This window comes from Mus pahari, chromosome 2, assembly GCF_900095145.1.
Source record: "Mus pahari chromosome 2, PAHARI_EIJ_v1.1, whole genome shotgun sequence".
Classification (NCBI taxonomy): Eukaryota; Metazoa; Chordata; class Mammalia; order Rodentia; family Muridae; genus Mus; species Mus pahari.
Window position 1 is genome coordinate 85,233,543 of NC_034591.1, and position 26,945 is coordinate 85,260,487.

General features: G+C 40.7%; 1 protein-coding gene across 2 annotated transcripts in view; it reads right to left on the bottom strand.

Annotated features, from left to right (window-relative positions):
- The window catches only part of Il12rb2 (interleukin 12 receptor subunit beta 2), a 92,453-nt gene that overhangs the window by 16,581 nt on the left and 48,927 nt on the right, over positions 1–26,945 (bottom strand). For both annotated transcript variants that reach the window (XM_021191031.2, XM_021191032.2), the window contains 2 exons: positions 11,566–11,782; positions 1,413–1,613 (listed from right to left, as the gene is read on the bottom strand). In XM_021191031.2, coding sequence (XP_021046690.1) covers positions 1,413–1,613; positions 11,566–11,782 — 418 coding nt within the window. The remainder of the gene's footprint in view (positions 1–1,412; positions 1,614–11,565; positions 11,783–26,945) is intronic.

Consider the following 26,945-nt stretch of genomic DNA (forward strand, 5'->3'; position numbering starts at 1 on the left):
TTTCTTTCTTTCTTTCTTTCTTTCTTTCTTTCTTTCTTTCTTTCTTTCTTTCTTTCTTTCTTTCTTTCTTTCTTTCTTTCTTTCTTTCTAAGGTCTCCATCTCCCTATGCAGCCCTGGCTGTTCGGGAACTCACAATGTAGAACAGTCTGACCTTGAACTCAGACATCCTCCTATCTTTGCCACCTGGGTGCTGGCATGTACCAGTATGCCCCTTCAATTCTCATTTCTGATAGATTTAATCATAATAACTTGTTAGATAAAAAAATTCAGTATTAGAAATATGCTAAGTACTGTTCAGAACATTTTATATATATTAATACAGTCAGTCCTCATAATCACTCAGAGAAAGAAAGAGGAACACAGCAATAATCTGCCCAAGACCTCACATCTGTTAGTGAAGGAACAGGGACTCAGACTTGGGTAGGCTGTCTGTATAGCTAAACCATGAACCAGGATACTGAACTTACAGTTAAACTGGCACTAAGTTCTTTCTAGTCATTGTACTGTGTTTTCAGATACTTTCCCTTCGTTGTAATCCCTAACGGAAAACTTACTTAGCAGTAGAGATCCAAATGATCATAAACTAGTTCTAGATTTATTATGATACAAATGACAAAGAACAGGTTTGGGAATGAGGATCTTCTGGTTTTGTCATCTGTATGATGAGTTTAAAATAATGACTCAATGCACCAAAATTATTTTGAGTTAAATGACTTTACAAAGGTAAAGGTATCTGTTATATTGACAAGTTAACTTAGCTCTCTGTGTATTTACTTGGTTTAATTATTCTTTAATCTTATTGGGCATGGTGCTAGGGAACATAAGCCTTCCCAAACCACGAGACTTGGTAATCAGTTGATCCTTTAGTCAGTCCTGAGGGCAGTCTTTTTTTTTGTTTGTTTGTTTGTTTGTTTGTTTTTTTGTTTTTTTCGAGACAGGGTTTCTCTGTGTAGCCCTGGCTGCCCTGGAACTCACTCTGTAGACCTTGAACTCAGAAATCCGCCTGCCTCTGCCTCCCAAGTGCTGGGATTAAAGGTGTGTACCATCATAGATAGCTTATAGTCTATCATCCAAGGAAGTCAGGGTAGAACTCACGATAGGATCCTGGATGCAGTAACTTATGCAGAGGCCATGGGGAAATGCTGTGTACTGTAGCTTGCTCACTCTGCTTTCTTACAGCACCCAAAACCAGCTGCCCAGGGATGTCACCACCCATGGTGGGATGGGCCCTTCCACATCACTCATTAGGACAATACCCCATAGACTTGCCTACTACTAAGCTTATGGAGGCATTTTCTCAATTGTGAGTCCCTCTTCTCAGATAACTTATATCGAGTTGACATAAAACTAGCCAGCACACAAATAAAGGGTCCTTAGTAACCCTCCTGAAGGAATGTGAGTAGTGAGGCACCTGAAATCAGAGCAGACATGTTGTACGGGGGGATCCGCAGCCAGTGTGGGGGAAACTTCACGATGCTCCCTGGTTGGAGAGCTCTCCATTCCACTATGTACTCCCGAACAGCAGAAGCAGCTTTCCTGGGAGGCTGCCAGGTCACCCGAATGTTGTCCATGGTCTCTGACTTTGCAGAGACCTCGTGAGGAGCCAGCAGCCCTTTGGGGGTAAGGAAGAGGAAGGACAAACCAAGAGTGATAAAGTTGAAAACAGGAACTGGGGACATCACTAAAGAGTCAATAAAGTGTTTGAGGACCCTAGTTCAATCCCCATAACCCACTGGGGTAAGCCAGGCATGGCTGGCTTGGTGGTGCAGACTTGCAGTCCCAGTGCTGGGAGGCAGACAGACAAATTCCTGAGGGTATCTGGTCAGCCAGCCTAGCCTACTCAATGAGCTCTAGGTCAGTGAGACACTCTCTCTCTCTCTCTCTCTCTCTCTCTCTCTCTCTCTCTCTCTCTCTCTCTCTCTCTCTGTCCCCTCCTCCCTCCCTCTCTCTCTCTCTCTCTTTAAAACAAACAAACAAACAAACAAACAGCCACAAAACCCCCAAAGCATGGTCTAGATAGTGACGAAGAAATGACGAAGAAAGAAACAACCTTTACCCAAGGTTGTCCTGTGACTACATGAGTACACATGCATCTGCTCGTACAAGAACACACACACAAGATAAAAACACATGACAGCTTATTCCCAACTAAGTTTTGGAGTGTGTCAATCTCTCTTCCATGTCAAGGTATATGCTTTCGGTTCATGAAGGATTAGCCTCAGCAGCTTGTACTTTAGTCCTGTGTAGCTTTCTTTGTAGATTTATTTCCTCTTTGAATTCACTTACTGCATTCCCTTAAAGTTCTTATTTCAATAAATGTAGCACATATATATCCTTCTAATATACCTCCCATGTGTCTTAGCATAATAATGTACCACTGAAAAGCAATGTAGCCCCTTGGTGGTGTGTTGTGTTTTCTCAAACGTTTTTACTTAGCCTTCTGCTTCTGAGATTAATCCACTCTCCTTTTTTATGCATATTTAGCTTACTCCTTCACACTTCTGCCCTTCCTCATCGGCTCTCCATAGACCACCAGCAGCATCCTGAGTATTTTATTTAATAATAATGATAATAACATTTATTAAAAAATAACCCCCCTCAAAGCAACAAAAAAATCAAGCAAAAATAGAATAAAATAACTCCTTTTAGCTTATATTTGGACGGAAAACCTAAGCATAAAAGGCAGGGCTAAAGGCCAATAGGAGACGATGTGTGTACTCATAGAACTGACTGGAGGCCACAGTGAGTATTCTCTACAGTGCCTCTGGCACATGTTTGAGGCCATTCTGGATGCATATACATAAAACTGCTAGGTGAGAGTTTCCTTTCACTGATCTCAGACTTGCCTAGCATTCCAGACACATGCATGGAGGATAATAAAATTCAACGACATGTTGACACTTCACCAAGAGCAGTAGCATGAAGATTCTCACTTCATCCACTTTGTATTACCCCACTTTGAACTGTTTATCAATCTGATATATTTATCAGATTGATATCTATCTCTCTATATAAATATTTATCTTTATATATATATATACACATGTGTGTGTATATATATATATATATATATATATATATAATTATCTGATTAGAATTTTGATTTTCTTTTCTTTCTTTTTCTTTTTTTTTTTTTTTAGATTTATTTATTATACATAAGCTCACTGTAGCTGACTTCAGACACACCAGAAGAGGGCGTCAGATCTCATTATGGGTGGTTGTGAGTGAGCCACCATGTGGTTGCTGGGATTTGAACTCAGGATCTTTGGAAGAGCAGTCAGTGCCCTTACCCACTGAGCCATTCATGTTTGTGGATTCCTAAGACCAAGCTTCTCACTGAGGTTTTTTCTGTTATTATTTGTAGACTTGGCTCATTTTTCTGTATTTCTGCACTTTCCTGATTGTCAGGTATCTTTAATGATCCTAATTATGGAAAAGTCTTCAACTCTTAATGTAGTCAGTCAGTTCTCTGACAACTTTGTTTGCTACATGCGTGTTGGTAAATTTACCCCAGTTTTGATTTTGAGTCTTGTTTGTAAAATTCCACTATGCTGGGGCTATGGGTATATTCAATTAAAGCTTCTCCTATTGGCCTTTAGTTTTGCCTTTTATGCTTAGGTTTTCAGTCAACATAAGCTAAAAAGGGTTATTTTATTTTCTGTTCAGTTTTTTTTTTGTTTTTCAGGGGTTATCTTTAATAATAATAATAGTTATACTAAATGAAATAAATATTATTATCTATTTATGTTTTCCAGAGCTTGTGCTTCTGTATTGTCAACTGCACAGATATGTCTCACTTGCTAATTCTTAGATATTTGTCTTTTCTTTGAATCCTGGGGACAGTGGTATCCCTGGGGTTTTACTTCTCTGATTGATTAAAGAAGAACTGGGTACTAGGAAGGAACATGATGAAAATGCATGGTAAAGAGGTATGAAAATGTCATAATGAAACCTGTGAATACTCATTAATAAAACTAATAGAAAAAAACCCTTCTGAAGTAGAAAGATATTTTACTCTAGTCCTCCAATTAAAAATAGAAATATTACTACCTAGGGAAAACATATCTTTCATACTCTAAGAATGAAGTTGGTTAGTGTTTATCTGAAGAACAATAGAAAAGTATATAGCCAAAGGATCAACAAGAACAATAAAAGAAGTTTCCTGTACACAGGCATTCATTTTACCTGGGGGGGGGGGGATGAGGGGGATGAGGGGGATGAGGGGGATGAGGGGGATGAGGGGGATGAGGGGGATGAGGGGGATGAGGGGGATGAGGGGGATGAGGGGGATAATTGTCTTTTCAGTTTGTCTCCTTTTTACTTGCTTCAGGACAACATAGTCATTAAATGCTGTATGTCTTTTCCTAGAAGTTGGAACTATTGGCACTAATCATGAATATACATATAGATTTAAAGTGCTAATAATTTATTTAGATTTTTAAAGTGATTTAAACAATAATCTTTCCTGTACTGTCTCTTTTTGCATTCATTAATATAGGTCAGTTGATCCCATAAAGTAGATTGGACAGCTCGCCTTACTTTCTATTATCTATAGGAATTTGAATAAAATAAGATCATATATTCTTTCAGGATTCAATTGTACAGTGGTTTATGCTTGAGGATTTTTTAAAAGAGCATAGAGGTTAACTATAACTTTAAAAGTGGTTATTATTTTTTTTAAACATTGACAATTTTTCTTTTGGGTCAGCAAGATAGCAAATAATGGCACTGGCTGACTTTTATGTGTGTTTTATTTTGTGTGAATGTGTGTGTGTGTTTGTGTGTATGTGTGTGTGATTGTATACTTACATACTTACATGCAAATGCAAGTAATAATAAAAATGTATGTAAGCATATGCATAGAGGTCAGAGGACACTTTGCAGCAGTCTGTTCTCTCCTTTCACTGTCTGGTCTCAGGGTTACAACTTAAGCCTCCAGGCTTGGCAGCATAAGCCCTTTCCTGCTGACCCATCTTGCCAGCCTGAGTATCTGAGTATGTGTGTATGTCATGTGTGTGTGTGTGTGTGTGTGTGTGTGTGTGTGTGTGCAATGTATGTGTCTTCTGTATGTGAATGGTGTCTGTCCCTCACAAAAGGCTTCCCTTTGTGTTTATTGAACAGCACCAAAAGCATCACACGGGGACGGAGTGGGATCCTTTGCAGAAAGAAGTCTTTAACAGAGTTGTACAAGGGACCAAGTACCTGGCTCCAACTTATCCCAACTGACCCAGATAACATACATTATTATTTATCAACCAATATCTATACATAGCTGCCTTCAACCTTTGTAGTAGATTTTACAAAGTGGCTTTCAACTTCTATATTTGCTGCTTTCAGCAAATGGCACACATACATTGTCTGGGTTGGGGGCACTTAAGAGTATATAATTTAAGATTATATCTATGCATTAGCTTAGGTGGCAAAAGTTTATTACAGAGAAATTCAGGGCAAGTAAGGTTGTTTGTGACATTGTTCTTGTAAAAGGCAGGTTAAACAAACAGTTTAAGCACCCAGTAGGCTATCAGTCTTAAGTGACTTCAAGGTCTGTTATTAACTCTGACTGTGAGGTCCAGCAAAAGTGCTAGTCTCATAGTATGTAAGAGATATTTTCAGAATACTGTATTACCATACTGGATGCCATTTAACCTTCCAGAACCACAGTCTTTGACATCTGTGTGGGCCTCTGTGCTGGCCGGTTTTTATGTCAACTTGACATAAGGTAGTGTCATCTGGGAAGAAGGAATCTTAATTGAGAAAATGACTCCATAGTATTGACCTGTGGGCAAAGCTCTAGGGCATTTCATTGATTGATGTGGGAGGGCCTAGCCTTTGTGGTTATGTCATCATTGGGCAGGGGCTTTTGGGGTGCAGAATGAACATTATATGAGGAGCAAGTTGACTAGACCATGGCCTCAGTGCTCCTTCATGGCCTCTGTTTCAGTTTCTGCCTGCTTGAACTCCTGCCCTGACTTCCCTCAGTAATGGTCTGTTAGCTGGATCTAGGCCCTTGTTAAGAAAATGTTAAACCCTTGAGATACATCCCTACTCACTGGATTCTATATGTATGTGCATGCATTGTGTACAAGTTCATATGTGTTCTTGTGTGTTTATGTGTTCAGGTGTATGCATGTGTGTATGTGTGTATATATGCATTCATGTGTATGTGTGTGTGTTCAGGTGTATATGTGTGCCCGAGAACAGCCTTAGATGGTATTCCTGAGTCTCTTCCACCTTTTGTTTTGAGAAAGGGTCTCTCATTGGATTCTCCCCAGGCTGGCTGCCAAGCAGGCCTGAGGGATCCACATATCTTTGTCTCCCCAGCACTGGGAATACAATCACACAACATCACGTCAAACATACCTGGGTTTTTAAATGTAAGTTCTGGGCACAGATCTCAGGTCCTCCTGCTTGAGAGGTAAGCTCTGTATTTACTGTGGTATTTCCCCATCTCCAGTGCTTGAACTTTTGATACTGGCTCAATACATAGGTGAGTTCGCTATGTACTCAGGCCATTCTCAGAATCCTCCTGCCTCAGCCTCATGAAGGTTGGCATGAGAGGCATGTGCCAGCCACATGACTGACTTTAATCCTAAAAACAGCATGTCACTACCACAGAATTCACTTTAACATTCTGTGTACAGGAGCCAGAGAGGTGGCTCAGCACTTGAGAGTGATTACTATTCTTGCAGAGGATTCAAGTTTAGTTCCCAGGTATGACATGGCAGCTCCTAACAATCTGTAACTCCAGTGGTGGGGGATGGGTCTGCACAGGCGCCAAGCACAGCTGTGGTATGCATACATATGTGTACTTTACATAGGTAAAACACACTACAAATAAAATAAAAATGATCTTTAAAAAGCCTATGTATAGTACCTATCCACAGAGGAGAAAATTACATACAAAAATCAAAAGGGCACAGCAGGTAAGATGCTTGCTGCTAAGCCTGAGTTTGATCCCCATATTGCACTCGGTAGAAGGAGAGAACCAACTCTACAAAGTTGTCCTCTGACATACATGTACACTGTGGCATGCACTTAAACACACACTAAATAAATGAATGTAAAAGATAAAATTATCTATCTATCTACCTACCTACCTACCTACCTACCTACCTACCTACCTACCTACCTACCTACCTATCTATTTTGGTTTCTCTGTGGATCCCCGGGTGTCCTGGAATGCCCTCCATAGATCAGGTTGGCTAGGTTGGCTCGGAGATCTGTCTGCCTCTGCCTCCCAACTGCTGATATTAAAGACATTAAAGTTATGTGTCACTATGCCCAGCTTAAATTTTTTTTAAAGGAACAAACAAACAAATCACTAAAAAGGAAGAAAAGTCACTTGTAATCCACATAGGAAAAGATATTAATATTCTCATGGATTCTACTTGGCTTTTTATTTTTAACTATAGGGAAAAAACCCTGCTCATATAAATGTAGAATTAAAATAGAATTCTTAAACATATCATTTTGGTATCTTTGGTGTGTGTGGGTTGTCTCCCTATGTATCTCTGAATGGCTGGCTGGACTAGGCTGGCTTTCAACTTCCAAGGCTCTACTTGTCTCTGCCTTCCAAGGGCTGAGGCCATATATACTTTAAAAAGACTACTTTGTTGCTTGCATTGTACATCTTCCTATGGAACAATTAGTGACATGCTGGTATGTGATTAAGACAGGCAAAGGTCAGATGTATTTACTAGTCTGTTTTCTATTGTACATTTAGGTCAGCTATAGTATTATACTGCATCAAATTTGTTTCTTTCTGAAAAATTAGTATATTAATTAATTAATTAATTAATTAATTAATGCTGTATATGTTCATGTCCCACAGAACAGATTTGAAGGTCAAAGGACACTTTTTAGGAGTCAGTTCTCTCCTTTCCCCCTTGTGTATCTTGAGGATTGAAGTCAGGTCAACAGGCTTGGGGCATGTGCCTTTACCTGCTATGCCATATCACCAGCCCTCAAGCAGGTATTCAATAAACATCTGCATTTACATTTCTAATATTCATTCTATTATTTTCTGAGGATACACTTCTCTTCCTTCCTTCCTTCCTTCCTTCCTTCCTTCCTTCCTTCCTTCCTTCCTCCCTTCCTTCCTCCCTTCTTTCCTTCCTTCCTTCCTTCCTTCCTCCCTTCCTTCCTCCCTTCTTTCCTTCCTTCCTTCCTTCCTTCCTCCCTTCCTCCCTTCCTTCCTCCCTTCTTTCCTTCCTTCCTCCCTTCCTTCCTCCCTTCTTTCCTTCCTTCCTTCCTTCCTTCCTTNTCCTTCCTCCCTTCCTTCCTCCCTTCTTTCCTTCCTTCCTTCCTTCCTTCCTTCCTTCCTTCCTTCCTTCCTCCCTTCCTTCCTCCCTTCTTTCCTTCCTTCCTCCCTTCCTTCCTCCCTTCTTTCCTTCCTTCCTTCCTTCCTTCCTTCCTTCCTTCCTTCCTTCCTATTTATTTTTGAGACAGAGTATCACTCTTTAAGCCAGGCCTTGAACTCGTAGCAATCCTGCCTCATCCTCCCAAGTTCTGGGATTATAGGCAGAAACCAACATGCCTAGCTTGACAATACATATTAAATAGTGAAATTCTTTGGTCAAAAGATATGTTTATATTTAGCATTTTTAGTGTATTGCCAAATTGCTTTTCAAAAAGTTGTACCAATGTACACACCCACAAAGAGAACATAAAAATAGTTTTTACCAACATGGAACATATTCGTTCTCACACTGTCAACCTGACTGGACTTTTCAAAATTTGCTTCTTATTGATTGCTAGCTAAGTAAACATTTTCATCACTTTCTTATTCCTTTCATAATGGGGGGTCATGGATATACACATAGATGTACATGGATATATACTGAGTGTATAATATATACTTAGGGCCTTGTACATATTTAAAAGTGCTTTCTGACCTAGGTAGGCTGGGCTCTTGTACATCCTCTTTCAGTTGTGTTCTCACATCTCTGACATATCATGTATTTTAGAAAAAAAGTATGTAGATTAATAGACACATAAATATAGAGATACATATCAATTGTCTTTATGTTAAAATGTGAGATATATAAACTTTTAATTTTATATTATATAATATTTATAATACACTAATATATTTTAATGTTAATTATATAATTTAATATTAATTATATAAATATATAATATATTACATCAGTTATATATAATTATATAATAATACTATATATTATAATGTTACATAATATTATATATAAACTTTTATATAATATGTAATAGAACTTTTATTTGCATTTTAAGCTTCCCTGGCATTTTTCTTCTTTTTGAGATATGACCTCACCACAAAGCCTATGGTGGCTTCTAGCTTGCAAAGATCTTGCCTCAGCCTCCTGATACATGCACTATCACATCTACTACTCATGTTTCTTAAGATAAAATTATTTCACAGTGCAGGAACTTGGAAGTGTTTTCCCATAGTTAGGAAATTTAGCTCTTCCTTCATGTTCCTGCCTTGGGTGCTTCTCCCACAGGAGGAAGGGATTACTCACTGCCTAGCAAACAACTTTTCATCTTCAGGAAGGGAATGTGGCTGCCAGAAGTATGTTTCTGAGCCTTCTTTGCAGCTGGGTGTGGCCTGGTGAGTGGTGTGGGCCAGCAAGTGCAAAGCGGCTGTGCATTGGGGTGAGCTCCTGGGCCGGGAGCTACACCCTTCTGCTTCCTCTCCGTTCTGCTGCCTACTAAGGAACAGCTAGAGCTCTGTCAGCCTTTTTGGACCGTTTCCCTCTGAGGATGAATGCCGGCTTTGGTAGAGGGAGAGAGAGGAGCCTGGAGTACTGCTGTAACCACCAGGAGCTATCTGTCCATGTAACCATGTGAACCTCCTTCATGTGAGAGGGCAAAGAAGCCACAGTAGACAGGCCTTCAGTCACTGATACCCACATTTACTTATATTTTCTTCTAGCTGTTTCATTGAGTGTTCTTAAAATATAACCAAGATTTAATGCTGCATCTAAAATAATAATGTTTTGGAACTGCAGAGATGACTCAACCATTAAGAGCACTAGCTGCTCTTCCAAAGGACTCAGGTTAGGTTCTAAGGATACATTGAGGCTCACAAATCATCTGTAACTCCAGATCCAGGGCATCAGATGCCTTCCCCTGGCACTGCATGCAGATGTTATACATCCCTGCAGACAAAAGACCTACGCACATAGAATAATAAGTAAATATTTATAGAATAGAACCAAACACAATTGGCAAAAAGTCAATAAAGTGATTCTTAATAATATGCTGCAATACTCATAGATGGGAACCTACCCCAGTCATCCTCAGAGAGGCTTCATCTAGCACCAGGTAAGAGCAGAGGCAGAGACCCACAGTTAAACATTAGGCAGAGCTTAGGGAGCTCTGTGGATGAGGGTGAGGCAGGATTTTAGGGGCCAGGGGGGTTGAGGACACCAAGATAACACGGTCCACAGAATCAACTAAGTAGGGTTCATAGAGGCTCACAGAGACTGCGGAAATAATCGTGCAATGGGCTCGGCCAGGTCCTCTGAATCTATGTTATAGTTGTGTAGCTTGGTGTTCTCGTGCCACTCCTCACACTGGGAGTGGGGCTGTCTCTGACTCTTTGCCTGCTCTTGAGACCCTTTTCTTCATACTGGGATGTCTTGGCCAGCCTTGGTATGAGGGTTTGGGCCTAGTCTGACTGTAACTTGTTATGCCATGTGTGACTGATGTCCTGGGAGGCCTGAAGGGAAGCAGAGGAGGAGTTGTTCTGGGGGAGAGGGGACATGTGGAGGGCAACTTGGAGGAGTGGAGAGAGAGAAAACTGGGGTTGGGATGTAATGTATAGGGGGAGAATAAAAAGAAAGAGACCCCCAAAAAACTTAAAAAATAAACTAATGCTTTGGTAGAAATTTCTTCAATCTGATGATTGTTAGATCTATGTATAATAACATTATGACACCAAATTATAAGAAAGGGCCCTATTATAATGTCCTATTCTACTTAGACTTTTTTTAAAACAATGCAGACCTTAAGACATAGCATGAGATTCATTTCCTTAGCTATTCATGGTCTTTTATTTGAAAAGAAAATTGGAGAAGATATTATAAACGTGAGACTGTACAGCTAGTTGAGATTTTTTTTTTTTTGCTGAAAACAATTGTATATATACTTAAATGTATGAAGTAAAGAACAGAATTTCACTAAGTTTCACTAAGGTCAGAGTTTCATTTTAATACTCTTGGTTTTTAAATATAAGTTTATAAATTTTTTCCCGAGAATTTAACAATATATGTTGTTATTGAATATGTAAAAATTAGTCTAGCTGGAAAATATTACTCTAATTTAATGTAACTTTCTTTTCTAATAGTTATGTAAGACTATAATCCCTCAGTGATCTTCAAGACAATCTTATGAAGAAGTTGAAGCTCAGAGGGTTTAATTCACTTGTTCAAGGTCATCCCAGGATAACAGAAAAAGACAGCTGTGGACTCCAAAGTCTAAACTCTTGGCTACTCATACCAGGCTCTGGCCTTTACCTGCAAGAAGCAAAAGGTGAAGGAGCCAGTTTCCCACAGGTAATGCTAAGGTCAGTGGGTACCTACCCGTGCCACACAGGTCCACTATGTTAATGTAAGTGGGTGCAGAAGTGCCTTTCGAGTTGGCTGCAGACACAGATGCAGTCCAAGCCCCAGTTCTAGGGATGACCATGGTCCAGGAGTTGTGTCTTGTAGTATTCTGCAGTGTTGTTTTCTTTGTCACCTCTTGTAAGGTCACCTGATAGTGGAGGATCTTCCCCCTTGCTTCTGATGGATTCAGACTCTGCAAGAAGACATATACACATATCCTTATTCTCAGACAATAGCATGGTTGCTCTCTGTGGCTGGACTGCCCGGCCCTGCTGCAGGTGACTCTACAGTATGACCTTTTTATTTATATCTTCTCATCTCCACTGTACACTTTCATTAAGTGATTCATAGCCTCACACTTTCTATTTAGTAAATAAAAGTAAACCGGTGAACATTTTAAAAAGATAATTCTTCAAAACACGTTGACTTTCCTTTCTTCACAATAAAGTTTACTAATGGTAAACACAACTAGTAGCTCTGAGCTGTGAATTTATCATCTCTCAGATCTTGAGGCAAACACTCAGTTCTTCCAGGTTTCTGTTATAAAATTTGTAAAACAACACAGAGAGCCATTCACAGAGACACACAGAGAAAAACAAACACAGAAAGCATGGGCGTGGGTGGGTGGGTGGATGGGGAAAGACGGTACTTTTTTAAATATAGAAAATGCAATGCTGTTTGAAACAGTCTTCCCAAGCCTTCCAGGAGCTAAACTAGTAAACCTGATACTTAGGAACTTGAATTAGTCATCTGTGCTGGGGACCTAGTTCCAAACTGTAAAATGTTGATTGAGATCATTTGGGAACCCACAAAGGAAGCAGGAACTATCTGATATTACTCTCCCGTCTATACAGTGTTTTGTCCAATGGTCATGGCAAATGAAAGCACAGACTACGAAGAGCTGTCAGGTCTAACCCTGGCAGTGCCCATGGCTACCTACGGCAGAGAGAAGGCAGGGCTTACAGGTTTAAGTGACATAGTTTTCCTCTGTCTGAGGACCAGCCAATGCCCTTGCTCTGGTTTCTCACCGGGAGGCTGAATAATTTGGTTTCCTATGCAGTTTCTCTGCCCGAAGAGTTTGAGCTAACACGAACTCTGGCACACTTCAGTTCTTTCACTTTAAGTGAACAAGCCAGCTTTCTGATTGTGATTTGGATTCTGAGACAGTTAGCACAGGAGACAGAATGTTCTCATGTGCCGAGTCAGGACTTCTGGCCTAGTGGCTGCATTCTTACTGTACATTAATGAGCTCTCAGCTTTGTATACTGCTGTTTCTGGGAGCTTAGTTAATGTAAGATGCAAGCCTGTTGGGGGAAACTCTGGTCCCCAAGCCTAGTGTACTGGGTGAAGACAATGCTGCTGGGGAACTCTTGGAGAAAACTGACCATTGTCCTAAAGTCATCTTTTCAGGGGTCCATTACAATCAATCTCACTGCCTGTTTGAAGATTGTACAAGCAACTGCTTGTTTTTAATCATATTCCCCAGTTGTGTGTGTGTGCACGGGCATTCGTTTGTCTTTTTTTTTTTCTTTTTTTATAAACAGGATCTCACTGTGCAACTCTAGCTGATTTAGAACTCACTATGTAAACCAGGATGACCTCAAATTTGTGTTAGCCCTCCTGCCTCTGGGATTATAGGTGTGTACCACCACACCCAGCCATGCAAATACCTTTTAAAGTATTATGTTCTAACAAACACCGTAGTAATAAGCCTGGCCTTTATCAAAGGAGAAAAAGAACACAGAATACAAAAAGAAAAAAGAATACGGAAGCCATCCTCTGGCAGGAAGGGGGAGCTTTGTGAACAGTTAACCTGAGGAAAGACTTGGTGGGAGAACTCAGACAGTCCGTGTTAGATACACTTATCTTTGAACCCATAGGGCTGGGAGGGAAGGCTGGTGCGAGAGACAACCGAGGGAATGCCTTTCTGGACCGAGCACTCGCTTCCACCTGTAGTGTTTTTTTTCCCTTCTGGTGTGATGGGTTGCTCCTCAGGCCTGAGACAGTGAGGTTCAGGCCACCACAGTTTACAGATAGAATCCCCTGTCACCTTTCCAGCCCAAACTTGCAAAGCACCTTCTCCAGCCATTCTGACACATAGCGTCAACCAAGAGCCTGAGTGTAGCAGTTTGGAACGGGTGGGGATAAGATTTCTTTTCCCCAAGAGCCAAAAGGCTCTGAGTCACAAGAGACAAGAAGTGAACTCTGAAGATGTACATCTTGCTGAGCCAATTGACTCTGTAGATAAATGTATCTGCACTCCAGTGGTACTCATTTGAGACGGTGATAAGGGAGAGAAAGAACATTTTGTTAATCATGAGCTTTACATTTCTTGTCATGTTTAGGTCTTCTCATTTCCCATTCTGAGTGAGCCCAGGCTTAGAGCTGCTGGGATCAAGCCCTACCCAGGGAGAAGACATATGAGATTATAGAACGCCCCCTGGTGGGCAGCGGCAAGCAGCGTTCTCTGGAGTGTTCAGCCGTCAATCTTTTTTTTTTTTTTTTTTTTTTTTTTTTTTTTTTTTTTTTTTAATTTTATTTTCTTTATTTACATTACAAATGCTATCCCGAAAGTTCCCTATACCTCCCTCACGCCCCTGCTCCCCTACCCACCCACTCCCACTACTTGGCCCAGGCCTTCCCTTGTGCTGGGTCATATAAAGTTTGCAAGACCAAGGGGCCTCTCTTCCCAGTGATGGCCGAATAGGCCATCTTCTGCTACATATGCAGCTAGAGACACGAGCTCAGGGGGTACTGGTTAGTTCATATTGTTGTTCCACCTAGAGGGTTGCAGCCCCTATAGCGGCCAAACACCGAAGTGGATGCTCACAGTCAGCCGTCAATCTTGGTAGGGTTTCTAACACCTGGGTCTCTTCTAGCAGCGGTCATCGTGGGCCTCAGGCCAATGTTCATACACGGTAAGAGCATGCTACAAGACCGCGCCATCCTTTTTATTTCCTTCTCCAGTTTTCTCTCTGCGCTGTATGGAAACACTGCAAATGAAGAACTCCCTGGCTAATCCTATGGTCAAGGCTCTCAGCATCCCAAAAAATAACTTGGGGAACAAAACCTGAGACAGAACAAAATTTGACATATCCCAGAATGTGACACACTTGATTTGGACTTTTAAGTTAAAAATCTACCAAAGGAAGGCGCCTCTGAATGGGTAAACTATTTATTATTAAGACTCAGACAAAACCTGTTGTATTTATTTTAAAGTAAACCTTGACTCCTAGATGCAAATGAGGAAAAGAAGGAAAACTCGGTAGCTGTGTGGCACAGTGGACAGAGCTCTGGCTCTAACGTCAGAAGGGAAAAACCGCTGGGGTTTGGCTAATGTCAAAGAAGAGCAGCACTGGTCAAGGCCTCCTCCAAAGCTCCGGTGTTCGGACACGTCAGGCACAGTTCTTCTTTCCTTCGGTTTCAGCTTGGATTGTTGCTGATCTTGTACATGTGTGATGCTGGAGACTGAATAAGGCCTTGTGCATGCTAGCATGGGCTCTTCACACTGCGCTCTATCCCCAGCCTCAATGCTTAGCAGGAGGGACCTTTGATTTTCTCAGTTCTCTGTGTAACATCTGTTACACAGAATTCCCTTTCATCACTTTGAGACAGAACATCCCTATTTTCAAAGTAAGGATAATAATAACAACTCTTGGCTTCTCCTTTGGCTCTCTGTGAAATTTCTACTAATGTTAGGACTATATACAAAGTACATAGAATTTGTGAGTTGAAAACTGAATACTGGGTGGGCAGGATTTCTCAGTGGTTAAAGAGGTATTTGCTAGCAGGCCTGATGATTTGAGTTCAATTTCTGACACCCACATGGTGGAAGGAGAGAATAGGCATCCACACTGTGGATGGCACATGTACAAAACCTCAAATAAATAAATATAGAAACAACAATAACAACAACAACAAAAACAAAAAAACTCCACACAAACTGAGTACCTTCATTTTGGAAATCATAGCTTATATTCAGCTACCCTAGTACAATGTAGAGAAATAGGAGGCAGACATGCTGTTGGTTTGCCTTACTGAGATGAGGGTTCACTGTGTTGCCCAGGCTAGCCTTAAGTTCCTAGGCTCACTGATCCCCTGGATCAGCGATTTTAGTCATCAGGACTGTAGGTGCATCACAGTCTTATTCTAATTTTGATTTAAAATTTTAAGCATCACTCCACTGCAATCTTGCATGCATGTGTTCTCCCTCCCCTGCAGACCATCAGCTCACCTGACATCCTCATGGTTTGAACAAAGCTCGCATCGTCACAGGAATGCTGCTCTGACTTTCCCTAATTACCTTGTGAATCTTCATGATAGTCTCATGTCCTGCACATTAGTATTATCTTAAGTTAACTCACAATGAAAGTATGTACCAAGAGGCTAAACGCCTTGCTCAGGAACACATGAGGTCCACCACTATTTAGCTGCAACAGAGCCACATAGAGAGTCCTGCTTTCTCATTAGGTCAGAGGCTAGAACTCTTGCTAGCCCTGGCATATCCCTCAACCGCCACAGAGTGAGTTGAGACGCCGATTCCTCAGGTCAGCGACCAGCACTCTTAGTGACCCAGAACTCCAAACTCCAGCCATATAGAGAACCTATCTGCTTGTCTGGTCACTGGCCAGTGCTCCTGCTGACCCAAAATTTCACCCCTGTCCCAGGCGACACATGGAGATCACTGCCTCTGATCACTATTCAGATCAGAGGCTGACACTCCTGCTAATACTAGTACCTCATCCTCAGCTGCCATAGAGTCAACTTGCTTGTCAGATCAAAGGCCGACACTCCCAAGGACACTGATACTCTACCAACTGACTACCACAGTACTGCACAGAGATCCCATCAGCTCCTTAGGTCACACGTTAGCAGCTCAGCTGACTCTGGCATTCTGTCTCTTTGGTACCACAGAATCACATTGAGTGCTGGCTCATGAGGTTAGAAGCCACACTCCCACTCCTCAGGCATCTCCCTTGTCAGCTGACATAGCTTATCTACTTGTGAGGTTAGAGGCTATGCATCCCGTAGCCAAGCTGATATCACCTCTGCTACCCTACCACACGCCAGTACTGTGTTCCCATGGATGAACTTCATCTCATAGCTGACTCCAAACCAGCTAAGCTATGTTAATACCAAGGCGTAGCTACAAATAATCCCTCAACATAGGTGGGCTAGACACTCAAACCAAAAGTCAACCAGTGGACTAATTCCAGATGTGTAAATCTCAACTCAAAAAGGCAAACAACACATACACACAAAACCACAATATGCTGCCTCTCAGAATTGCCACACCCATAGTGATGACCCCTAGTGAGAGTGACTTAGGTGAAACCCTAGCTAAAGTAGTCCACAGAATTGTAAATGTGTCCAAGGAATTCGAAGAGGACATAAGTAAACTCTGGAATGAATTTGGAGAGGACAGGAATAACTCCAAAATGAATTCTAAGAGGCTTTGTTTATATAAACAACTTGAATAAAATAAAGAAGTCAATTCAGGATACAAAAATAAGTTCAATGAATAAATAGAAGTACTGAAAACAAAGCAACCTGAAATGAATAGAAGTGAAATATTAAGTCAAATAAAAAAGAAAAATCTCAGTGGAAAACCTCACCCATGGAATGGACCATGTCGAGGACATCAGGGCTTGAGAGAAGCTATAAGACTGTATCATTTAAAGGAATTGATTACATTTTATATATAAGATCTATTTATTATGAGTGTTTGTTTACATGCATCTATATACACTATATATATATCATATGCATTCCTAGTGCCCAGGGAGGTCAGAGCAGGCATGGATCTCCTAAAACTGTGTTTACAGATGGGGGCATGTGGGTGTTGGGAACTGAACCCCTGTCCTGCAAGAGCAACAAGTATTCTTAAAAATACTGAGCCATCTCTTCAGCACAAGTGACACATTTTTAAAAACACATAATCTTTGTGACACTTTCAAATGGTCAATATATGTTCTTTGGGGATAGAAGAAAGAGAAGAAAGCCATGTCAAAGGCGTAGCAAATATAGAAACTTTAAAAGCCAGAAACACAAGGCAGGCAGTGGTGATACACACCTTTAATTCCTTCACTCAGGAAGCAGAGGCAGGCAGATCTCTGAGTTAGTCTACAGTCCGAGTTCTAGGACAGTCAGGACTACAGAGAAACCCTGCCTCAGAAAACAAAATAACAAAAAGTCCAAAGCACTTGGGAAGATAGATTCAAGCTATGAAAGATCACAGATGCCAACCCAAGACTGCGTATACCTGACAAAACTATCATAATTGAAGGAAAAAGAAAAGTTCCCCATAAAAAAGCAAGCTAAGGAATTTATGAGCATTAGGCCAGCTCAACAGAGGATATTGGAAGGAAGATTATGGATGAAAGAGGAATAAACACATTCAGGAGGCTCCAGGAGGCGGGATAAATGATGCTAATAGTTGTTCTGTACATAAGGACTAAGAACACTGAGCACTGAACAACCACCAAATGATGAGAATTAATTTACAGCTTTCAGTACCCTGAATTTTAATGGTCTCAATCTCTCAATGAACAGACGCAGACTAGAAGATTGTGTTAGGAAACAGGAGCCCTCTTAAGGCTGGTGAGAGAATGGAAAAACGGTATCCAAGCAAATGGAACCAAGAAACAAACAGGTCCTGCTACTGTGACATCTGACAATATAGACTCCAAACCAAATTTAGTCAGAAGAGATGAAAATCACTTCATACTGATTGAGGAGAAAATCCAACAAGGGACATGATAATTCTAAGAATATGAGGACTGAACAGAGGCGCATTCGATTTCAAAAAACAACTCTTAATAGATGCAAAGTCACAGATTTACCACGACACAGCAATAGGAAATGCTTTCAATACCTGAATGTCACCCAAAGATAAGTAAGTCATGCCAACAACAATAACAACAACAACTAGAGGGACACTGGAATTAAATGACATCATAGGTCAAATGTACCTGACAGACATCTATATATAGACACTCCACCTGAACAGGACAAAATAGTCTTTTGTCTAAGCAACCCGTGAAACTATCTAAAATAGATCACATATTGGATCACATGGAAAAGAAGTCTCAATAAAGATGAGACAATTGAAATAGCTTCTTGTATTCTGTCTTACCACTGTGGTTTAAAACTAAGGATCGGCAGCAAGAAAAACTACAGAAAAAATATAAACTCATAGAGATTAAACAACACACTCTTGAATGATGAATATGTAAGGCAAAAAATTAAGAAGGAAATTAAAAAATTATAGAATCAGATGAACATAAAAGTACTGCATATCAAAGTGTATGAAGTAAAATGAATGTGGTCCTAAGAGGGAACTTTGTAGTTTTAAGTGCCTACATTAAAAAACAAATCAAAGAAATTAAAATGAATAATTTAAAAATAAATCTTAAGGATTTGGAAAAACAGGAACAAGCCAAACCTAAAAGTAGTAGTCAGGAAGAAATAATTAGGAGTAGTGCTAAAGTTAATAAAATAAAAATGAGCAAAAAACACAATACATAGAAACAATATGCTGCAAACCAAGTTCAAGAATGTGTAAAAATGATCGTTTACCTTGGTCAAGTAGCATTTATTCCAGAGATTTGGAAATTGCTCAGTAAATAAAACCCAATAAATGTTATAAATGGTATAAAAGGGCTTGAGGACAGAAACCACAGTCATCTCAATAAAGGCAGGAAAGGCTTTTGACAAAATACAGCATTCTTTCTGTTAAAAGCTCTGAAGAAATTTGAAATGGAAGAAAAATGTCTTACACAATACAGGGTATATATAAGACATATCACAGCCGACATTATATTTAAAGTGAGATAGATGCAAACAAGGTAAGCATGTCTACTTAATCCACTCATATTTAATATAGTATTAGAATATTAGCTAAAACAAACAAATAAAGTGGAAATTTCTGGTTTCTCTGGTGACTTGGTTGTGTCATGTGATGTTTTTCTGGAAGCTGTCTTCTGAGAGGGTGCTTTGCTGAGGCAGACACCTGAGAGGACATGTGATGTTCAGAAAGTGTTGAAGTAGAACCCTACAGTCAGTGAACGATGCTCTTGCATTGATTTACCTTGCAATGCTTTGCTAGTGACTTGTGACTTCATAGAGAAAAAAGTGCCAAAGAACTTCTTGTGTTATTCTGGCTGCTTCTTGCTGCTTCCAGGCACTAGTGCCGATTTGGCAGAGTCTCAAAGTTTTTTTCTGGATTAAGCTGTTACTACTTATGCATGTTTGGTGTTTGCTGACTGGACTAGACTGCCACTACTGATTCGTGTGTGGAATTGCCCCAAAGAACTAATTCTAAACAGGTTCACATCTCCTGTTCTATTAACCTCTCCTGTCCCCTACCTTTGGTTAGTGGGCTATAAGGGAGTTTGAAGCATTTAAAAACCATTATTAAAGTAGATTTTGAAAAGTCTAAGCCTAGAAAGAAACAACAAGAGAAGAAAATAAAAGGAGTACAAACAGCAAAGTAAGAAATGAAAGTTTATTTGTAGATTGTCTGATTGTATGTATGAGACCCTAAAAAGCCTATCAGAAAACATTTAGAACTGATAAACTCTCATGAAATTGGCCAGATACAAGGCAACACACAAAAGTCATTAGCTTTCCTATCTATTAATGATGGGCAAACTGAAAAAAAATCAGGGGAATAATCTCATAATAAGTAAAGGAAAAGCTAAGGATGTAAAAACTTTAATTTTTTAAATTACATTTTATTTATTTATTGTGTATGCATTAGCTTGTATATTATAGGTGAGCATACTATAGTTTATGCATGGTGGTTAGTGCCCAATTTGTGAGAGTTAGTTCTTGCCTCCAATATGTGGTCCCAAGGGTAACACTAAAGCCATCAGGCCTGACAGTAGGCACTTTCACCCACCAAGCTCTCTCACTCTCTTTATAATGAAAACTTTAAAACACTTAAGAAAGAAATTGAAAAGGACACTAGGCCTCTGATGCTCGTGGGTCAGAAAAACCAATATTGTAAAAATGGCCATTTTACCAAAATCAACCTAAGGATTCAATGCAATCCCATCAAAAATTCCAGTTGCATTCTTCACAGAAATAGAAAAAACAAATCTTGAAATTCCTATGAAATTAAACAAGAGAAATTACAGAGCCAAAACAATCCCAAGCAACATGAATCCTGCTCAAGGCATCGCCCGATCTGATTTCAAGGTAGTTTATGGAGCCACAGTGATAAAAACTGCATGGCGTTGGCAAATAAACCAGACATGCAAACAAACAGAATAGGACCCAGAGGCCTGGCAAAATGACCCAGTAGATAATTGTACACACTACTCTTGTGGAAGACCAGACCACCTGTAAGTCCATCTCCAGGGGATGTCTTAGTTAGGGCTTCTATTGCTGTGAAGAGACGCCATGACTACAGCAAAGGAAATTGTATAATTGGGGCTAGTTTATAGTTTAGAGGTTTAGTCCATTCTTGTTTAGTCCATTTTTATCGGGAAGCACGCTAGCATGCAGGCAGACATGGTGTTTGAGAAGGAGCCAGGAAGACTAAAATGCTACATTGGACCTAGGAAGCTCATTCTTAGTGATACATATCCTCCAACAAAGCCACACCCACTTCAACAAGAGCATGTCTCCTAATAGTGCCACTCCCAGTGAGGCGATAGGGGCCATTTTCCTTCAAGCCACCACAGGCTCTGAACCTCTCTTCTAGCCTCTCTGAGCATTACAGTCTTGGTGTACACACATACATGAACACACACACACACATACATGAACACACACACATACATGAACACACACATACATGAACACACACACACATGAACACACACATACATGAACACACACACACATGAACACACACATACATGAACACACACACATAATAAAATATAAAAATATTTTGTAAAAGAAAAAGAATAGAGGACCTAGGTATAAGTCCATGTAACTATAATCACCTAAATTTTGATCAAGATGCCAAAAAATACATACATATTGAAAAAAAAGACAGCTTCTTCAACAAAGGGTATAGGAAAATTGGATATCTATGTGCAAAAGAAAAAGAATCCTAAGTTATTGTCTCATCTTATACAAAAATTAACACTAAATGGATCAAGGACCTTGTACTGGAGAGTTTTGTGTCAACTTAACACAGCTGGAGTTATCATAGAGAAAGGAGCTTTAATTGGGGAAATGCCTCCATGAGATCCAGCTGTGGGGCATTTTCTCAATTAGTGATCAAGGGGGAGAGGCCCCTTGTGGGTGGGACTATCTCTGGGCTGGTCGTCTTGGATTCTATAAGAGAGCAGGCTGAGCAAGTCAGGGGAGGCAAGCCAGTAAAGAACATCCCTCCATGGCCTCTGCATCAGCTCCTGCTTTCTGACCTGCTTGAGTTCCAGTCTTGCATCCTTTGGTGATCAACAGCAGTATGGAAATGTAAGCCGAATAATCCCTTTCCTACATCGTGGTGCGCACTAGGCTCCGCACCACGATGTTGATCAACAGCAGTATGGAAATGTAAGCCGAATAATCCCTTTCCTCCCCAACCTGCTTCTTGGTCATGATGTTTGTGCAGGAATAGAAACCTCTGACCAAGACAGACCTCCAGACCCAAATCTCTGAAAAATGCCAAAGGAGAAAATACGATTTTATGAGTAAGACTCCAGTTGTGTAGAAGATACGGTAAATGGTAAATAATTAGGTTTTCAGGAAATTAAAAAGCTATGTGCAGCTGTCAAACAAGTTAGAATGTAGCCCATATAATGGGAAAAAATGTTTGCTACTCATACATCAGACAAGAGATTTGTATCTTGAATCTACAAAGAACCCAAGAAACTCAACATTGGATATGATATAATGTCAAACATCTTTAATGCCAGCACTCTGGAGGGAGAGGCAGGCAGAGCTCTGTGAGTTTGAGACCAGCTGGTCTATATAGCGAGTTATAGGCTAGCCAAGTCTACATAGAGAGACCTTACCTAAAAATCTAACAAACAATTACAGAGGGACAGGGGAGGGAAGGGAGTTTGTGTGGGTTAACTTGAAGGATGTATGAAAAACTCCCATGAAAACCCACTACTTTGTAGGCTAATTAAAAAAAATATGACATTTTTGAGAAAAGGAGCTTGAACGCAGGTGCCCTGCCTGTGTGGCAATGTTTCCATAGAAGATATTTATTAAATAAAAATCTCAGTGCGAGGTACAGGGTGTTTCCCCATGAGTTATTGGATAGTTCTCCCAAATAACTCTCCCAAAACAACACAGGCTATTGACATTGTTCTTGGTTGCTCACAGAATTAAATGGTAAGAAACAAAACACTTTGCTTATAGGACACAGAGAAATCAAATTGGAACTGACCTGAAAACGTGCTCCCTGCTGACCAGTGTTCATAGTGTTGGAAGGTGCTGTGCACACAGCTGTGGAGAAAAGTCTGCATGCTACAAGACTTGCTGGAATGACATGTCTACTGGTGAAACAGTGACTTGAACGTTATGGGGCAACCAGCCACTTAGGGATGAGATCTGAGCCCTGTTACACAGCAGGGAATGTATGCCTGATACTGTAAACCTGGACAGAAGCCCATGGTTGAGGCGACCAAAGGCTCTAGAGAGACCCTACTACTGCTGTCTTGCTCAATGGCCAAGCTAAGCTTGTCATTAGTGCTGACTAAAAGTTGTCTAGAGAAGTATCTCTGCAGTGGTCAGCAGCTAAAGTACAGAGAACAAGTTACTCCTGAGTAATGGGTACTCAACGCTAACGAGCATCTATGTCAGATGCATGTCCAGGACTCAGAAAACACTGCAGAAGAGGGTGTAGGAAGAATATAAGAATTTCCTGGGTTTCTGTTGTTATGTCCCCCTTTAGAAGGGGGAACAGAATACAGGAGGAACTATAGAGACGAAGTGCAGAGTAGAGACAGATGGAAAGGCCATCCAGAGACTGCCCCACCTGGGGATCCATCCCACATAGTCACCAAATCCAGACACTATTGTGGATGCCAAGAAGTGCATGTTGATAGGAGCCTGATATAGCTGTCTCCTGAGAGGCTCTGCCAGAGCCGACAAGTACAGAGGTGGATGCTTGCAGCCATTGGACTGAGCAAGGGGTTCCTAATGGAGGAGTTAGAGAAAGGACTGAGGGAGCTGAAGGGGTTTGCAATCCCATATGAAGAACAACAATATTAACCAACCAGACCCCACCTCCCAGAGCTCCCAGGGACTAAACCACCAACTAAGGAGTGCACATGGAGGGACCTATGGCTCCAGCTGCATATGTAGCAGAGGATGACCTTGTCAGGCATCAATGGGAGGAGAGGCCTGTGGTCCTGTGAAGGCTTGAAGCCCTAGTGTAGGGGAATGCCAGGGAGGGGAGGCGGGAGTGGGTGGGTGGGGGAACACCCTCATAGAATCAGGGGGAGAGGGGATGGAATAGGGGGTTGCTGGGGGAGGACCAGGAAATGGGATAACATTTGAAATGTAAATAAAGAAAATATCCAATAATAATAATAATAATAATAATAATAATAATAATAATAAAGGATACAAGAACCAGTGGATGGGGATGAATACTGTGAAATTCTGTCTTCTGACTATAATATGGCCATTGCAGTCATGAACTAATTGTAGTGACCTGCACAAGACATGTACAAGGTCCACCTTAAGCCAACAATATCAGTCAATTGTGCATTTATTGGTTTACAAAAAGAAAAAAAAAAGAAGGAGAGGACATGAAGTGGGGAGAGAGATGTGACGGGTTTCTGAGGAAAGTGAGGAAGGGGACTTGAGGACTGACAAGATCATGATACACTGTTTATATATATGAAAATTTCAAAGAATAAATAAAAGATATTCTACTAAAAAAGAAATTTGTGAGATTAATCTTAATACAGCATTTTCTTTAGCCTAATATAGCCAAAGTATTACTTCAACACCCAACAAATTTTGAAGTTGAGAGTTAAAAAAATGAATCTTTATTTGAAAAGATAAGCGATAATGAAAAATCTTTAGTCAAATTAATCAAAAGAAAGAAAACTTCAAATAATTGAATTAGAGAGGAGAAGAAGACATTGCAGGAAATACCAATGAAGTGCAGAAAATCATAAGGCTATATCCTTAAAAGCTACACCCCACTAGATTGGGAACAAAGGGAAATAAATAACTTTCTAAATGTCTATGAACTACAAAACTTAAACCAAGATAAGAGAACTAATTTAAACAAACATATAACAAACAATGAAAATGCAGCCATAACTTAAAAGAAGCTCAGGTCTATATGGACAAAATAAATATAAAAATCAGTACCCTTCTATGGTGGTTTGTATAGGTTTGGCCCCCATAAATTTATGTATTTGAAGGTATGGCCCATGTGGTGTGGCACTATTAGGAAGTGTGACCTTGTTGGAGGAAGTGTTTCAGTGTTGGGGGTGGGCTTTGAGGTCTCCTAGTGCTCAAGCTCTGCCTAGTCTGGAAGAGCTTCTTCCTGGCTATCCGAGGAAGACTGTCTCCTCCTTGATGCCTGCAGATCAAGATGTAGAACTCTCAGCTCCTCCAGCACCATGTCTGTCTACACACTGCTATCCTTCCTGCCATGATAATGGATTGAACCTCTGAAACTAATCCAGCCCCAGTTAAATGTTTCCCTTTATAAGAGTTATGTAGGTTATGGTATCTCTTCACAGCCGTAAAACCTTCACTAAGGCATCTTCCTATATACTAATGGGAATCATTCTGAGAAAAAAAAATCAGGAAAATAATCCACTCATAATAGCTCTAGAAACAAAATAAATAAAACCCCACAAACTCATCTTGGAATAAATTTAAGGACGGTAACAATAGACCTTAACAATGAAAACTTAAAACACGGAAGAAAGAAATTAAAGAATACACTAGAAGATTGAAAGACCTCCTGTAATGATTTGTATATGCTTGGCCCAGGGAATGGCACTATTAGGAGGTATAGCCTTGTTGGAGTAGGTTGTATCATTGTGGGTGTGGGCTCTAATACCCTTGTTCTAACTGCCTGGGAGCCAGTATTCTGCTAGCAGACTTCAGGTAAAGACGTAGAACTCTTTACCCCCCTGTACTATGCCTGCCTGGATGCTGCCATGCTTCCTGCCTTGATTATGGACTGAATCTGTGAACTTGTTAGCCAGCCTCAATTAAATGTTGTACTTATAAGAATTGTTTTGGTCAGCCGGCTGTGGTGGCACATGCCTTTAATCCTAGCACTTGGGAGGCAGAGGCAGGCAGATTTCTGAGTTCGAGGCCAGCCTGGTCTACAGAGTGAGTTCCAGGGCAGCCAGGACTACACAGAGAAACACTGTCTCGAACCCCCCCCCCCAAAAAAAAAAGAATTGTTTTGGTCATGGTATCTTTTCACAGCAATGCTAACCCTAATTAGGACAACTCCCATGTTCATTAATTAAATGAAAATCCCAGTGCCATGTGTGGGATGCCTTTCTTTGAATTGTTGGTCAGGGAGGTCAAGAGATCCCCCCGAACCAATTCAGGCTATTAACTATTTTACTTGGTTGCCCACTAGAACTAGATTGTAAGATATCACCATTGTTGAATTGTTGAAGGCATTGTTGAAGACATCACATACTTTGGTGGTCAGGCACAGTGAGATCAAGTTGGAATCTTATCCTCTGCTGTCTAATGTTCCCGGTCCCAGAAGACACACTTCAGGCCACTAGGGGAATGGCATCAACAGTCTAACCCTGATGTGGCTCCTGCGAGGCAAATGTGCTCACGGGTGGAAAAGTATAGAATTCTTCCATTTGTTGGGGGCAAGATATCAAGTAATAACTTCCTGTTTGGAGTTGAGGCCTGTTTTTAGGAGAGAAACCATTACCAGTACCATAAACTGGCCAAAAGCCCATGGTTGGGGAGAGCACACGAGGGAATGTACCCATTGTTTCTTAAATGGACACATTGTCAAAATGACTTCCCAGTATTTCTATTTCTACCCATAGACTAGTGCTGCTCTTAGCCTTTAGCAGAAGGGAAGTGGGCATGGTTAAGACAAACACCCATAACAGCAACAAGGCTAAGAAGAAGTGACTGTTGAGTGATCAGTCTCAAACAGGCATCTGTATCATTCCCTTCAACTCCCAGGGAGCTGGGGAGAGGAAGGATGTTGTAAAACACTGTCTTCTGGTAACTGAGATTATAACATCACAGTAGCTGTGGTAACCTGAACAAGACATGTGCAAGATTAAGCCCATCAGCACCCCATCAAGGATAGGGGAGACTCATGAGTGCTTACGCCTCCTTGAGGAGCTTCTGATCTTTAGTGGGCTGCTATGGCAGGGAATCATTTTCCTCAGTGGTGTAGCCACTGTAAATTATACAGCATC